At 41.1% G+C, this 15,096-nt stretch overlaps 2 protein-coding genes across 2 annotated transcripts; one reads left to right on the forward strand and one right to left on the reverse strand.

Annotated features, from left to right (window-relative positions):
- Window positions 1-203: 203 nt before the first annotated feature.
- Window positions 204-3,434, forward strand: LOC149401169 (histone-lysine N-methyltransferase, H3 lysine-79 specific-like protein). Its single transcript, XM_089611195.1, has 7 exons — window positions 204-291; window positions 809-1,170; window positions 1,279-1,331; window positions 1,589-1,629; window positions 1,939-2,362; window positions 2,839-3,117; window positions 3,212-3,434. Exons 1-6 carry the CDS (start codon window positions 275-277, stop codon window positions 3,052-3,054), a joined length of 1,113 nt encoding a protein of 370 aa, XP_089467321.1. The 5' UTR covers window positions 204-274; the 3' UTR covers window positions 3,055-3,117; window positions 3,212-3,434.
- A 4,018-nt stretch (window positions 3,435-7,452) lies between these two features.
- LOC149401170 (uncharacterized) lies at window positions 7,453-10,211 on the reverse strand. The gene is made up of 4 exons (XM_089612242.1): window positions 9,731-10,211; window positions 9,105-9,202; window positions 8,954-9,019; window positions 7,453-8,356 (listed from the first exon to the last, which is right to left on the reverse strand). The coding sequence occupies exons 1-4, from the start codon at window positions 10,138-10,140 to the stop codon at window positions 7,758-7,760; spliced, it is 1,173 nt and encodes a 390-aa protein (XP_089468368.1). The 5' UTR covers window positions 10,141-10,211; the 3' UTR covers window positions 7,453-7,757.
- Between the last annotated feature and the right edge of the window lie 4,885 nt (window positions 10,212-15,096).

Consider the following 15,096-nt stretch of genomic DNA (forward strand, 5'->3'; position numbering starts at 1 on the left):
TTTTATCGGTGTGTCGATTTTTCATAAATCAAGAGACTTGAAATGGCGTTGAAATCGACATTTCGAACCTTGGTTTAAATAACTATTTCGTATATATTTTTGACACTAAACCTTCTTTAAGCATACAAAAAGCCGTGAAGGGAAGAAAGTAAAAAATTGCAAAATATGATATTTTTGTAAGATTTGCCATTTGTGCGACAAAATACTAAAAAACCCGAAGTTTGGTTTGCAAAGCGGTTCTTCTCTGTTAGCCTTTACCTTATCGTCACTAGAAATGCCATGCTTTCAACTGTAACTCTCTCTCTCTCTCTCTCTCTCTCTCTCTCTCTCTCGCAATTATATATATATATATATATATATATGTATATATCTGCATTATGATGAACTACACTGTTGGCTCTCTCTTCCAAGCCTGAGTTTTCGTTGTTGTTTTCACTTGAGTTTTTTTTTGTAAAAATTCTTTCGAAGTCCAACTATGTGCAACAAAGCAGAGATAATGTGGCCGAATAGCGTCATTATACACAATGTTGTTTGATTAACATTGTACTAACTCCGTATTCTTTGCTCGAAGCTGTAATATCGGAGCTTGTAAAACTGTCACAACATTCCCAAGATTCGGGGTTTCATGGTTGAACTTTGGACACGCCTTGTTTTTGTGAACGTTAGGTGTTTGCTAAAGTGTCTAAGTGGGGGTATAGGAATGAATTTCAGTGCAAGCTATAATCTTTGACAATAGTACGGCTGATTCATGTCTATGGACTTACTTTCCATCAAATTATTTAGGATTAATTATAGATTTTTCGATTAGGAGATTGTGGGCATCGCATTTCCCTATCGACCACATCCAACAAGACCTCTTGGGGAATCGATTTGGACACGCGTCGGTGCCGTTCTTCAGAGCTCAGCCGAGCCATGAAATGTCTTCAGCCACGACGAGCCCGTCCTTTTCGGTCTCTCTCCTCAGTTCTTCTTCGCCGAGAGTGAGCTCGTTCCGTACCTTGGAGATATGCGCCGACGAGACACCTGACACGAGAAATTCGTCTATGTTCGACGAAGCTGTGGCGATGATGAACATCGATGAAGATCTCAAAGAGAGGCTGAGGCGAGAAAGGATAGGGATGGCGAATAGAGGCCGGGTTCCGTGGAACAAAGGCAAGCGACACACCCCAGGTAACGGGATTTTCAGAGTATTTAATTATTTATTTGTTTGCCTTAGTACATGAAATGTTGGACTGAATTTTGGTTTTTTTTTTTTTTTTTTTTTTTTGCACGACACAGAGACTCGCGAGCGAATCAGGCAAAGAACAAAAGAAGCCTTAAATGACCCAAAGGTGAAGTCATGTATGTAAGAAGTAGTGAATTGGAATATTTTTTTTCATCTTAAGTGTGGGTTCTCGGGTATACTCCAGGACTTGTTTTTTATTCAAGACATCTTCTTTAAATGAAGAACACAAAAAAAAATTACAAGAATGGCAGAATATTTCATTTGTTTTAGAGGATGATGAAAAAATTATTTGTTGACTTTTATTTTACTAGTAACATATATTTTCTTCTTAAACTTTTGTTTCGTTGTCTATTCTCAATTCAGGCCAGAGAGAAGAGGATGGCAAAACACCCACGTTCTCATAGGTGAATATAATAATTCTTGGCTCGGATATTACCAATAATGATTTGATTTTTTCTTGCTCAGATGTCACATTGCCAACATTGTGACGTATTCAAAAGCGAGTATTTGATTGAGCTCTATTTACTTAAGTAGAAAATCGATATTGAGATTATTGGGAACTTAAGTTCGGGCAAGATTTTATGCTGATTCCTCGATTTTTTTTTTTTTAATTTCATTATGCTTCTGTTTCAGAGCAAAAAGTGAGTGCTTTTTTATTGACTGAATTTGAGCTCGGCGATTATGATATAAATTTCTATCCATTTCCATTGAAGCGATCAAGTCAGGAGTAAAATAAGCTTGTCACAAAGACGGGTTTGGGCAAAGCGTTTGAAGTGGAAACGGTCGAGAGCAAAGTTTTGCGATTCGTGGTCGGAAAGCATAGCCGAAGCAGCAAGAACAGGGTGCTTGGGACAAAAGCTGCTACAGTGGGACAGCTACGAAGTCATCCGTGAAGAGCTGACCCAGATTCAGATCGAATTGGCGGTCGAGAGAGAGAAGGAGAGAGAGTTTGCAAGGATTAGGAGAGAGAGCAACCCGAGGACGACGTCTCCGCGGACTCGGAGAGCGGAACGGAAGAGAATATCGCACGAGGAGAAGATGAGACAGAAGGAAGAGATCGCGAAAGCGAAAAGTAAAGCGAGGCAAGAGAGACGAGAATCGAGGAGGCGAGAAAAGCTCAAGGAGAGATTAAGTCTGGTAATAATAATATCATCAAGATCAAAACTTTATCTTATAAAACTGTGTTTGGACTCTAAATATCAGAGAATTAAACTATAATAATTAGTATATAAGTTAGGTTTTTATTTATTTTTAATATAGATAAGTTATGGGTTTTTATAGAATACTTAGAAGTTATATTAGCCTACAAATTCGGGGAATTGGTAGAGAATATTATCAGATATATGGAGAAGAAATTATGATCTTTGGAAGAGCCAAGAGCCTCTCGAATTTCTCGTGATTTACTTGTAATCCGACTGTAATTTCAGAATTTGCAGTTGAAAACATGTTTATTCCATTTAATCACTGATTTTACACTTATCGGATTTCAATTTTGTGGTTCCTAACAAACTGCTCTCCAACAAACACAAATACTCGGTATTTAGTCACTTTCGTTCTTCGTGGGAATTTTTAGTTTTTCTTCGTTAAAATGTGTGTGTGTGTTGTGTATACAGATTCGGCAAAAGATTTTGGTTCAGCATCAAGTGCCAACTTGCCCAGAGGAGAGAGTTGGTTCTTCTCAAAGTCCAGCCTGGGAAAACCTTGATATAGAGGCTATAAAAAGAGAGAGTGCACAGAGAGAAGTTTCTTTGGCCGATCAGATAATGGCTGCCAAAAAGAAAAGAGAAGAACTCGCCGCTTCGTTGACCGTTCCCTCTATCAGATCATAACCATGAATTTTCAAACCTCAAAAACTTACCAAAGCAGAGACAGGCATATAACGTGCATGGCAGGTAAAGTAATTACTTCGGTTAATGGATTGATCATGTTTAGGTTTATTTTCTTTATATGCCTATCTGAATTTGACTTGTGATATTATTTTTGCAGCTTGTTCTCTCATTCTGATTTCTCCGGAGCAGCATAGATGGAACCTTGTGAGTCATCGGCTTTCGATGGCATGAAAGATCTGGTTTTTGAAAAGCCCGAGGAAAAATTAATGAAAAGCTCAGATGACTAGTTTTTAGAAGTTGTACAATATAATAAACCAAAGTACACAGCACACTGATCAGAAGTCTTCTTATTCTTGTATCAATCAGTACCAATTTACTACCCAGGGTTTCAAATCAGCATTTTTTAAATCCAAACTCAAGCATATAAAACTCGGGTTGTTTTCCAACTCGGCTTTCAAAAAAGGAGCTTCTTGGAAGGTAACGGGCTTTGAATACCCGACCCACAAGTATCCTTGTTTGAAGGCATAAAGCTCTGGAGGTTCAAAAAACCCAGCCCCACCCATCGTTTCTTGTTTTCTCACCGTCACCCAGCTCATCCAATGAATTCATTTCCCGTTATTTAATGCCAAAAACAAACCAATATTTGCTCAGTAAATACATGTTTCATCTTCCCACTCGCGTTGTTGCTAAAGAAAGCCGGAGATGTGTTGAAGTTAATTTGCTCCCTCGAGGTTTGACAAACATTTATAATGTTGTGAATTACAAAAATAACTCACAGCAACGAAATCAAGAACAAAAAGAATTAGGGTAACCAGTTTTTGTTTGTATTTCACATGAAAAGGTATTACACCAGGTGAGCTATGGAGGTACAGAGAAACTTTCCTCCCTGATTTGCTCTTTGACAAATACACAAAATTACAAGAGAATAATCATTCACGTGACATGACCGTGACCTTTTATTCTAACTAACTTGCTGACTAGACCACTCCCCCATTACCAAAGTACCCCTAATATCTTATTTAACTACCCTACTACCCTTGTGTCTCCCAAAAGCCAACACATCTAAGGTTGGCCATTTAATTCCCAGACCTTTCCTTGCTCATTTCTTCCTCCTACTGTAGGTAGTTGGTGGTAATGTATCAATACCGACCGCCCGACTTTTTACCTTGTGGATACCATTTGCTCCTGTGCGAACACCCATAAGTCTCTCCGGTGTGGATATCATTTCCCGATCCGCGCTGAGCTGTGTGGGCAGGTTGTGCACTGTCTCTGTTTCCCCTATGACCCGGCGTAGCTCCGACCCGTGAAACACGTCGTGGATCTTCGTCGAGGTTGGCAACTCGAGCTTGTAAGTGACTGCCCGACGCGTTGCAGCACCCGAAATGGCCCGTAATAGCGCGGGGCCAGCTTCTCATTGGCCCGCGCTGCTGCTGTGCATTGACGATATGGTCTGATCTTCAAGTAGACTTGATCTCCTACCGAAAACTCGACCTCCCGACGATGATTATCAGCCACACACTTCATTCGTTGTTGTGCTCGAGAGAGCTGACGCTTGAGTTCGGCCAAGATCTCGTCCCTGTCGATCAACATGGAGTCCAACGCGTCCACCTTAGTCGATCCAGCTTCAAAAGGCAGCAAGGCCGGAGGATCACGCCCATAGACAACTTGAAAAGGCGTGGTGTTGGCACTAGTGTGATATGCCGTGTTATACCAATACTCGGCCCATGGTAGCCACGAACTCCATTTCTTCGGTTTGTCCCCGACAAAGCACTGAAGGTATGTCTCTAATGTCCAATTCACGACCTCGGTTTGTCCGTCCGTTAGGGGGTGGTAGGGTGAGCTTTGTTTGAGGGCTGTTCCGTGGAGTTTAAACAACTCGTCCCAAAATGAGCTCGTGAAGATCACGTCCCGGTCAGATACAATGGATCGGGGCATGCCGTGAAGGCGAACCACCTCCTTGAAGAAGGTTTTGGGCACCGATGGTGCAGTGAACGGATGTCGGAGCCCAATAAAATGCGCGTATTTGCTGAGACGATCCACCACCACCAGAATGGAATCTACTCAGTCGCTCACTGGCAGCCCCTCGATGAAGTCCATTGACACGTCGTCCCATACCCTATCGGGAATCGGGAGGGGCTGGAGTAGGCCCGACGGAGATAGAGTTGAGCTTTTGCAGCGTTGACATACTTCATACTTGGACACAAAATCAGTCACCGAGCGTCTCATTCCGGACCAAAACCAATTCAGCGCCACTCGCTGAAAAGTTCGCAGAGCACCCGCGTGGCCCCCGACCGGTGAGTGATGGTATTCGCTCAAGATTTTGTGGATGAAGGGAGCTCCCGCTAGAATGACAAGTTGACCATGGTATAAGAGCTTGCCTTCAAACAACTCGTACCCCGCTGGAACAGCCTCTCCGACGAGGATTGCTTGCTTGATTCGGCGAGTGTTCGGATCTGCCTCTATCGTGGCTTCGACCTCCACGAAGTCCATGTATTTGTGGACACTCAGCGCGTGACATTCGGCGGAAGACACGCGGGAAAGTGCATCCGCTGCCTTATTCTCTGGACCAGGCCGATATTCTATCGTGAATTGGTAATCAAGGAGCTTGGTCATCCATTTTTGGTGTTCCTCGCTCACGAGTCGCTGATCGAGTAAATACTTTATGTTTTTCTGGTCCGTGCGTACGACAAAGGGGCGACCGAGCAAGTAAGGACGCCACTTTTGGATGGCAAAGACAATAGCCATTAACTCTTTCTCGTAAATCGACTTAAGGCGCGCACGGGCTGTCAAAACTTGGCTAAAGTATGCCACTGGTCGTTTGTCTTGCATTAGCACAGCTCCTACGCCGAACCCAGGGTCGTCAATCTTGATCTCGAACGGCTTGGAAAAATCTGGGAGGGCCAAAACCGGGGTGGTTGTGAGGGCATGCTTCAGTTCATTAAAAGCTTGTTCTGCCGCCTCATTCCACCGGAAAAATCCTTCTTAAGTTGATCCGTGAGCGGCCATGCGATCTTCCCGTAGCCTTCGACAAATTTGCGGTAGTAGCCCGCTAATCCGAGGAAGCCCCGCAATTCTTTGATAGTGCGAGGAGTCGGCCATTGCACCACTGTCTCAATCTTCCGGCTATCAACCTTCACTCCCTCCGCCGAGATGATATGTCCGAGATACTGTGAGTGTTTGTTCCCTCTCCCAGTCATCTTATGCTCTGATACCAATTTGTTGTTAATTACAGAAATAACTCACAGCAACGAAATCAAGAACAAAAAGAATTAGGGTAAAGAGTTTTTGTTTGTATTTCTCTTGAAAATGTATTACACCAGGTGAGCTATGGAGGTACAGAGAAACTTCCCTCCCTGATTTGCTCTCTGACAAATACACAAAATTACAAGAGAATAATATTTCACGTGACATGACCTTTACCTTTTATTCTAACTAACTTGCTGACTAGACCACTCCCCCATTACCATAGTACCCCTAATATCTTATTTAACTACCCTGCTACCCTTGTGTCTCCCAAAAGCCAACACAGCTAAGGTTGGCCATTTAATTCACAGGCCTTTCCCTGCTCCTTTCTTCCTCCTATTGTAGGTACTTGGTGGTAATGTATCATATAACAACTCCGAGACATTTTCAGTCTCCCACTTGGCGGCCTTGTAGCAAAAATAGCTATCATATGTAGATTGTGAGATATGACTGGCGTACTTCTAGCCAAACGACATCTATGAAGCCACTTCTTCTCGTCGAAAGGCGAATCATGCCGAATCAAGGCTAATCAAATATGTCAAAGCTCAAATTTTTTTATTATCGCTCTAAAAAATTCCAAGACTATATTTTGTCATAAAGTTTGCTCATATCCAACTTCAGAGCCATGAAACCCCTCTCCCCAATCTTTTTAAGATAGAGGAGTACCTCAAAATGACACCACAATGTTGTACGACATCAACTTGCCCGAGATGAACATGCTTTGATCTTCGGACACCACTTTTTGAAGAAGAGGCTTTAGACGATTTGCGAGAACTTACGCAATGACCTTATAACTCACTTTGCGTAAAGAAATATGCCAAAAGTCTCCTTCCGTACACAAGTTAACTTAAGACACTCGAAACAAAACAAAATATTACGTAAAAAATAAAACAAAAGAACAAAGATTTATCATTATATTAAAAAAAAAAAATGACAATATAAGTAAGATAAGTAGTTTGCCTTCCCAAATTTTTTTTATAAACCCCGAATTCCATAGACAAACTTTCCAAATTCTATGTTTAGATGCTTTAAAGTATATGTCATCTTCTATTTTGCTACTAATTGGGTCATTATATGCAATTGAAAAAGAACATTCCACAACAGGGCTCACAACCCAGAAGGCACCGGAATCAGTAACTGGTGCCAATCTCCACATTCTAGATTCGAATGATAAGCATCTTAAATTATAAAGAAATATACATGTCTCAAAAGTTTTTTTTTTCTTCCAGGCCATGAGAAAACTCATCAAGGTTTTACCACAACATAATAATAATAATAATATTAATCACTATTCAAGGTACAGGTACAACCAAAGCATATCTCAAAACCAAATGTGCCTCTGTCAAATAAAAAAACATCTGAAAACAAGCCTTTCTTCTTCTTCATCTTACTACTAAAAAAGACAACAGTTTTTTAGCGCTTATCTACAAGACATGACATAAAATTGCTCTCTCTGTCTCTCACATGTCCCTGTTTGGCGTGAAGTTGCTCGGCCCCGACCACCCTCCTTCGTTATTATGCTGCGGCGGCGGCGGTGGAGGCATTCCTCCCATGTTCCCCTGTGGCGGCGGCGGCGGGGGTCCACCGTAGTTGTTACGCGGATCATTCCAGTTGTTCTGTGGCGGCGGCGGTGGCATTCCATTGTAGCTGTTCTGCTGATACCCGCCCATGTTCGGCGGAGGCGGGCCCATGTTTCCGCCAGGTGGCGGACCTCTCTGGTAGTTCGGCGGCGGCGGGCCCATGTGGTGGGGCGGTGGCGGGCCCATGTTGCCGCCAGGTGGCGGGCCTCTCTGGTAGTTCGGGGGTGGCGGGCCCATGCCGGGCGGTGGCGGTCCCATGTTGGCGCCAGGTGGCGGAGGCGGGCCCCGCTGGAAGTCGTTGTTTGGAGGAGGAGAGGGAGGCATGTTCTCTCTCCTCCTCTCGAAGTTTCTGGAGCGGTCGAAGGTGCGAGGACGGTCGTTACGTCTGTTCCTCTCATTGGCTCTCGCGTTGTTCCTTATCCACTCCTCGTGGTACTTGGGATCGTACGGCACCGCTTCTCCGTTGATGAAGGGTTCCCCTGAACCACCAAAAACCATATATATTGAAAAAAAAAAAAAAACGCAACATTGTGATACCACCGAAGATAAGAATCTCCAAATTTCAATTAAAAAGAATCGATTAGAAAACGCAATACAATTGGGGTATTCGAGGGACCAGGGACTATACTATCCCAAAAGGCTAAAAGCCTCTTGTGCCATACTTAATTCATTTCCTGGCTAATTTTTTTTTTTTTTAACAACTTTTATTAATACTAATTCTGACCGTAAATAGTTAACCGATGGTTTCATTGCCCAGTTCCTACCACATACATGATTAGAGAACAATTTCCAAATTGTGTGACAATGTTCAAATGCTAGGAGAATCGAGACGCTCTACAGCTCTTGGTGTGAGAAATGGAATGGAAGACTAAAAATGCTGAACATCACAATACAAACAGGACAAAAGAAACCATATTATAAACCCTTCCATAAAATCTGGCTACACCCTTGAAAACACACAAAGCGAAAACAACCCATATATCTAAACTTTAGATAATAGCCACGACTTCCAAAACAAACACAAAGTGATTACAGAAGTAAGACAAGGTAATGCCAAGAGTTCATCAACGTTTTACCTCCATAATCTTTGTTCTTCACATCCAAATACGAATCAGGAAGGACCCAGCGAACCTTAGGCAATTCTGATACCAACATAGCAAAGACACTGTGAGAAACACACACAATTTTAAGAAAACCAAAAGGAAATCAATGGGAAAACATTTATACCTTTGAGCTTGTAAGAAAGCTCTTCAGAAACCAAAGCCCCAAATGCAAAATAGCATCTAGTCGAAACCGAGTAGATCTTCATCCTCGCTTCTTGCTCACTGTGAGAAAGATATACAAAAAAGTCCATTAGAAGTAACAGTGGAATCTTATTCACCACTAGACCACAAGTTTTAAGCTATCAAAGAACCAAGGTATTTCACGAATCAAATCACCACAACGTCTGGAAAGGAACAATTTTGATTTCATTTCTCGAATGAAAGGCCAAAAAGAAACAAAAAAGAGAGTAAATGAAACGTCGTTCTGACAAGACTTTAAGCTCTCAAACAACAATTATGACAGTAAAATCTTATATACCACTAGAACAAAAGTTTTCAAGCCATCAAACAAACGGAACATTTCACGAATAAAATCACTACAATACAACGGCATAGAGAAACAAATTCCATTTCATTTCTCGACTGAAAAGCCAAAAAAGAAACAATCATAACTGAAATCTATTTACCATTAGACGACAATTCTCCAAGCATCAAATCACTACAAAGACTTAAGAGAGACAACTTTGATTTCATTCCTCGAACGAAAGCCAGCTAAGATACAAGAAGAGAAGGGAGTAAAAATGAAACTACCTTCCGACAACCATAGCTAGGGTTTTGATGTAACTTTCAATGATGTCATCTCTGGTCGGATCACCCTCCGGTGGCTCCATGACGACGAGCCAGTGCTCGAAGTCACATCCATCGAGCAGGATCGTTTCCTTGGGCGGGCGATTGGACCAGTTAGGGTTCGGATCCTTGAGCGACGACGAGGTCGCGTTGCTCGAGAGGCATCGGAGCGTCAGCGCCGGCGACGAACAGGCAGTCACAGCGGAGGCTCCAGCGAGGGGTCGCCGGAGGCGGCGGAGGATCGAGAGGGATGAGGGGCGAGGGTGGACCAGAGCCGCCGTGGCGGCAGAGGAAGAGGCGAAGTAGGACCGAGAGAGGAACGAGGATAGCGATAGGGTTTTGGGGAGAAAGCTAGAGAAGAGATTGGAAGCCATGGCCGAGAGAGAGCTTTTGAAAAACCCTAAAAAGCTCGAGTGGTGAAATGAGAGTGTCCGAGGGTTTAGGAGAAGGCTCTTTATTATGTGTATGAGATAATTGTGATTTTTTTTTCTTCTAAATTACACAAATAACCATTAGAAACAAATTATTATAACACAATAGCCAAACTCTTAAATTTCTCTTGAAAAAACATAGCCTAAGATTTGAGGTATTTTAGCAAAATAGTCAACGCTTTATAATTTGTATAAGATATTGTTACCTTGCATATAAATTTATATGCATGAGTAAAAAATTATATACAAATGATACTTAAGAACGGAAAAACACCATTGCTCGCCATCCGTAGGGCTGGCACGGGAAGTCGGTCACGGCCTGCCATCCTCAAGACCAACGCGGAAGATTATCCTCAGCTTGTATTGTTAAGGGACTGATCTGGTCAATAATTTTAAGGGGGCTCATTTGAAAAATAATTTTAATGGGGTTAATGCTCGTGATGCCCTTTGCGCTTCGATAGTTCATCTACTTTGATTTTCGAGTGGTAGTCTCGTAGTCCTATTTTTTGGCGAAAAGACATGACATGAAATAAGCGACCTCTCATTGGTTTATATTATTTCTTAACTCCATCGCATTTCCGGCTCACATACTTTTAAATGTTAGTTTATAAAAATAATTAACAATTTCTCTTAGAAAAATAAATTCACAAATTAGTTCGACCTCTCAATTATATTTCCTAGAATAAAAAAGGAGGGATAACCAAATTCCACAATTTATGAACAAAATATCTGTACAAATACATCTCTTAATTTAGTGTTTGTGTCCACATAGACTATGTTTGACATTGCTTATTAGGCTTACTTTAAGCTCTTTTTTTTTTTAAGTCAAACCGTATTTGAGTGTTGGGCAAAACTATTTTTTTAAAAGTAAATAAGTAATTTTTTTAAATATTTTAATTATAAACAAATGGTCCCGTTTGGCACAGCTTATTAATCTTTGTTTTTCTTTTTAGAAAAAACTAAACCGCTTGTTTGCGTTTCGTAAAACAGTTTTTATAAATAACTTCAAAAGCGATTTTAGAAACTGTACATGAAACGGAAAAGTTACGAATGTATCTTGATATACAATTACTTTAGAAGAATTTGCTCGATTGCCCCCTGAACTATGGCCTCACTGACGATACACTACTTAAAATATAAAATCTGCGATATTGGACCTCAATATAATGACCTGCAAAATTTATGGGCATTCCGTGTATTTATAGCACAAACCGTCAGTTAAATGCTGACGTGGTAGTCACGTGGTACCCGAGTTGAACGAGTTTACAAAAATACCCTCGAACGTGGTTTTCTTTTTTGCTATTTACTTATTTTGATTAATACACATTAAAATCCATCAAAAATAGGAATTCTCTCTTCCCAAATGAAATCACGAAATCGACTCAGCTAGGGTTAGCATCTCTGATTCGATTTCAAGGGCTAGGGCTCATCGTGAAAGCAAATCGAGTTTGACATCGTAATGGAGAGAAGTCAGAGCACGTGTAATCGCAAGAAAGCCCGTGTGTTCTTCGACGAAACGTCAGTGCAGCCGCCGACATGTACTTGTGAAATAAAGACTGTGGATAGGATTTCACGGACGGGTCATAACCCAGCAAGATGTTTTTTGGATGTCCTATGTACAAGGTTAGTGTTGTTTTTTTTTCCTCAAATTTGGGTATTTGAATATTCTGATATTCTATTTGACTTTTGGTGTAATATTGTTGATTGGTGCAAATTGTTTGATTCCTCAGAATAAAAATGAACCAGGCTGCGGATTTTTTCAATGGTTGGACCCCCCCCCCCCCTACTTGTACCCGATCGACAAAAACGATTACAAAAGTGATGAACACAATCAACGAAATTGGAGAGTCTGAAGTTCAGAGTCCAATTACCTCTGTTAATACTAGCGATTATTTGGTCGGATTGGTAGCTAGTGAATCTTTGCAAATTAAGTTGTTGCTCCGTGTCATTGTATTGCTTTTGTGTTTGTTGTTTGTATTGCTTTTCTATGTGTTGCTGTTCAAGTAGACAATTTGGTGATGTGTTTATATTTGTTGTATTGCAAGTGTAATGTCATCTGTATTGCTTTGATTTTGGAATCAATGTCAGATGTTTGATTTGGTGTAAAGATGAATACAATTTCAGTACTAGCTATTGACCCATAATAATTGACGCAAAAATGACACACATCAAGTCAAATAGATAAATATTCCAAATCAAGTCTTTACACATAATTAAGCATTCTTAAGCTTTTACATACATGAAGCTATTACATTGAGCTACATATTAGATCAAAGTATCAAAGTTCCAAAAACGGCTGTGAGTTTAAAGGATTACACATCCATTAAGCTAGTCCCATATCAAGTTCCAAAAGGGGCCTTTACATATTTATACCCTACTATCAAAACATGGTAATCCTAGTCTCATATCAGTCAGCAAACAATCTTCTACGCCCGGATTGTACTTCATTGTTGGTGTTGCTAGTCCTGTGATTCATAAGCCGAGGGCTCATCTGAAAAAAAAAATGAGCATGAGAATGTCACACAATTATGTCACACTATCCAAATGGTCCAAATTAAATTACTCTGATTCCAGTCGTTTGACTTGTTTGAGTGGGTGCTTGAGTAGAATATTGTGCTAGTTGTGTCATCTGTGATGGTGTTGGTTGTGTCGTCTGTGATGGTGGAGTTCTTTCACCATTGTTTCATCTGCTAGTCCTCGCTTGTCTCTGTGTAGCATTAAAACATGAATTCTTAAAACAATATTTTGTCGCATTAAAACAATACTTTTTACTTGCTCCTCGTGTTGGCGTCTGAAACACGTACGGGCAATGTGACCTTTTTTGCCACATTTGGAGCATGTTGTTGTAACGTAATGCCTTGTCATCTTTGTTCTTTGGCAAGGAATAACCTCATCGTGCTCAACCCTCCTCAATTTTTTCGGCCTACCAGGTTTGACTCTGTCCTCGGGCATCTCCATAGGAGTGAATGTTGTCTTGGGCCACTGATCAGGAGGATTGATGGGATTAATCTTGTTCTTGTATGTCTTTTGGTAGCACTCTTTTTGTACCAATGGGAGACATAATTCAGTGGATCTTCATGCATTTGCCATATGCAACTTATGACGTGTGAGCATGGCTTACTTGCATATGTAAGAAATATAACCATGAATTTTCTCACTGTTTTGGAATAATTGTAAGATTTATAAATGTACCTGACAAATCCCAACGTCTACATGAGCACGATTGTTGACCAAGATCCACTTTATACATGCTCTCATACATGTTAGACACTTGATAATCCAAATCACCAGCCCAATGCGCAATATTTTCTGCACTAAGTACCTTGTTGGCTTCAATAATCTTGAAAATGCGTGGTCCAACCTCTGACTTCCACTTCTCACCGACTACTCGTTGCTTGGTGAACCTTCGCAGTAAATACATTCTAATGCGCTCAAGCATAGAAAGTATTGGTTTCTGCCTAACCAGTAATATTGCCCACGTGCCGTTGAAACTCTCACACAAGTTGTTGAGTGCAATCTCACACTTAGGTCCGGTTCTAAAACGACATCTAGCCCAGTGGTTAGTACCTTTGCTCATTAGCCGCTCATAGGCTTCAAGAACATCAGCCTGGATTAGTGACATTTCTGTTTCAAAATGAGCCGTGGAATATGACAATGCCGCATGCATCATTTTTGTTTTGACAAAGAGTCCTTTATGTACCTGCATAATTGACTTCAAAATTAGCATATTATATGACTACAAATAGACCAGGATTATGAAGTTACCTTTGTGAAGTTACCCTGTAAATGCCTTGCACAATGTCTGTGCTCGGCTTGAACAGACCCCTCTTCCCACATCCATGACAAAGCTTCATGAAGCCCTTTTTGCTTATCAGATATGAATGTCTAGTGATGACCATTCACAATATTCAAATCCATTTTGAGAAATTCTAAAAACCACGTCCATGACGATTTGCATTCGGACTCAACAACAGCGTACGCGATCGGATAAATACCATTGTTTGCATCAATACCAATGGCCGTTAACAGTTGACTTGTATGATGACCATTTATGTGGCATCCATCGAAGCCAATCACATGCCTACAATGTTTGAATCCATCTTTGCAGCCTTTGAAACACACATACATCCGCTTGAATACCGATTTACCATCTCCAACATTCTCATTTTGAAATTGGACAGTGGAACCAGGATTTGTGGCTAATAACTCTGCACCGTAGTCCCAGAGCTTAGCATATTGCTCTTTATATCTGCCTTCAATTGCTTGATTAGCAAGCTTCTTCGCTCTGTACGCCTTATCACGAGTACATTCCACTAGAAAGTCTCTCTGAAGTTGGTTCATGACATCCGGTGCTGACAAGGAATCACAATTCTTGAATTGTTGCATGTACGTACGTGACATCCATTTAGCTGTTGCAAACCTGTTAACATTTACTCGGGGGCAGGTAGTTCATGCTTATAAGTTTTGATTTGGAATAAACCTGTATGAACCAACAATGAAAACTATGAGTACTATACTTGACTAAAACTTAGCAAATAATATGAATACAAACTGTGCATATCAATAGAGTAAAACTATGCATATTAACATACCTGTTTCCCCCGACAATGAAGCGAAGCACGTCCAGCTGCATTTTGGGTCCTCACACTCTGCACGAATTCTGTTGGGGTCGTTCTTCTTAAAGAAAATAGGTTTACCGACGCGTATTGAGTACTCTCTTATGGCTTCTTTAAACAACTTACCAGTTTGGAAGATCATACCCAGCTTGAAGACTGGATTCTGTAATTCATTTTCTTTAAACTCCAAGAAGATTGGGAGTATCTTTTTCCTTTTCTTCACGTCTCTGAACTGTTGGCCACTTGAACTTTCACCGGGTGGTCGTACATCATCTTCAGACGA

The sequence above is a fragment of the Urtica dioica genome, chromosome 4 (genome assembly GCF_054948205.1).
Source record: "Urtica dioica subsp. dioica isolate 48M chromosome 4, U.dioica_male_clone48M_v1_H2, whole genome shotgun sequence".
Taxonomy (NCBI): Eukaryota; Viridiplantae; Streptophyta; class Magnoliopsida; order Rosales; family Urticaceae; genus Urtica; species Urtica dioica.

Excerpts from the sequence above, each read along its gene's own strand:
- LOC149401169 (XM_089611195.1), top strand. Across the intron at positions 1,630-1,938 it reads AAACACCCACGTTCTCATAG|CGATCAAGTCAGGAGTAAAA; the intron begins GTGAATATAATA and ends TTTCCATTGAAG. Across the intron at positions 2,363-2,838 it reads TCAAGGAGAGATTAAGTCTG|ATTCGGCAAAAGATTTTGGT; the intron begins GTAATAATAATA and ends TTGTGTATACAG.
- LOC149401170 (XM_089612242.1), bottom strand. The coding sequence starts at position 10,140 with ATGGCTTCCAATCTCTTCTCTAGCTTTCTCCCCAAAACCCTATCGCTA. Across the intron at positions 9,203-9,730 it reads CTAGCTATGGTTGTCGGAAG|TGAGCAAGAAGCGAGGATGA; the intron begins GTAGTTTCATTT and ends TCTTTCTCACAG. Across the intron at positions 9,020-9,104 it reads GCTTTCTTACAAGCTCAAAG|AATTGCCTAAGGTTCGCTGG; the intron begins GTATAAATGTTT and ends TGTTGGTATCAG.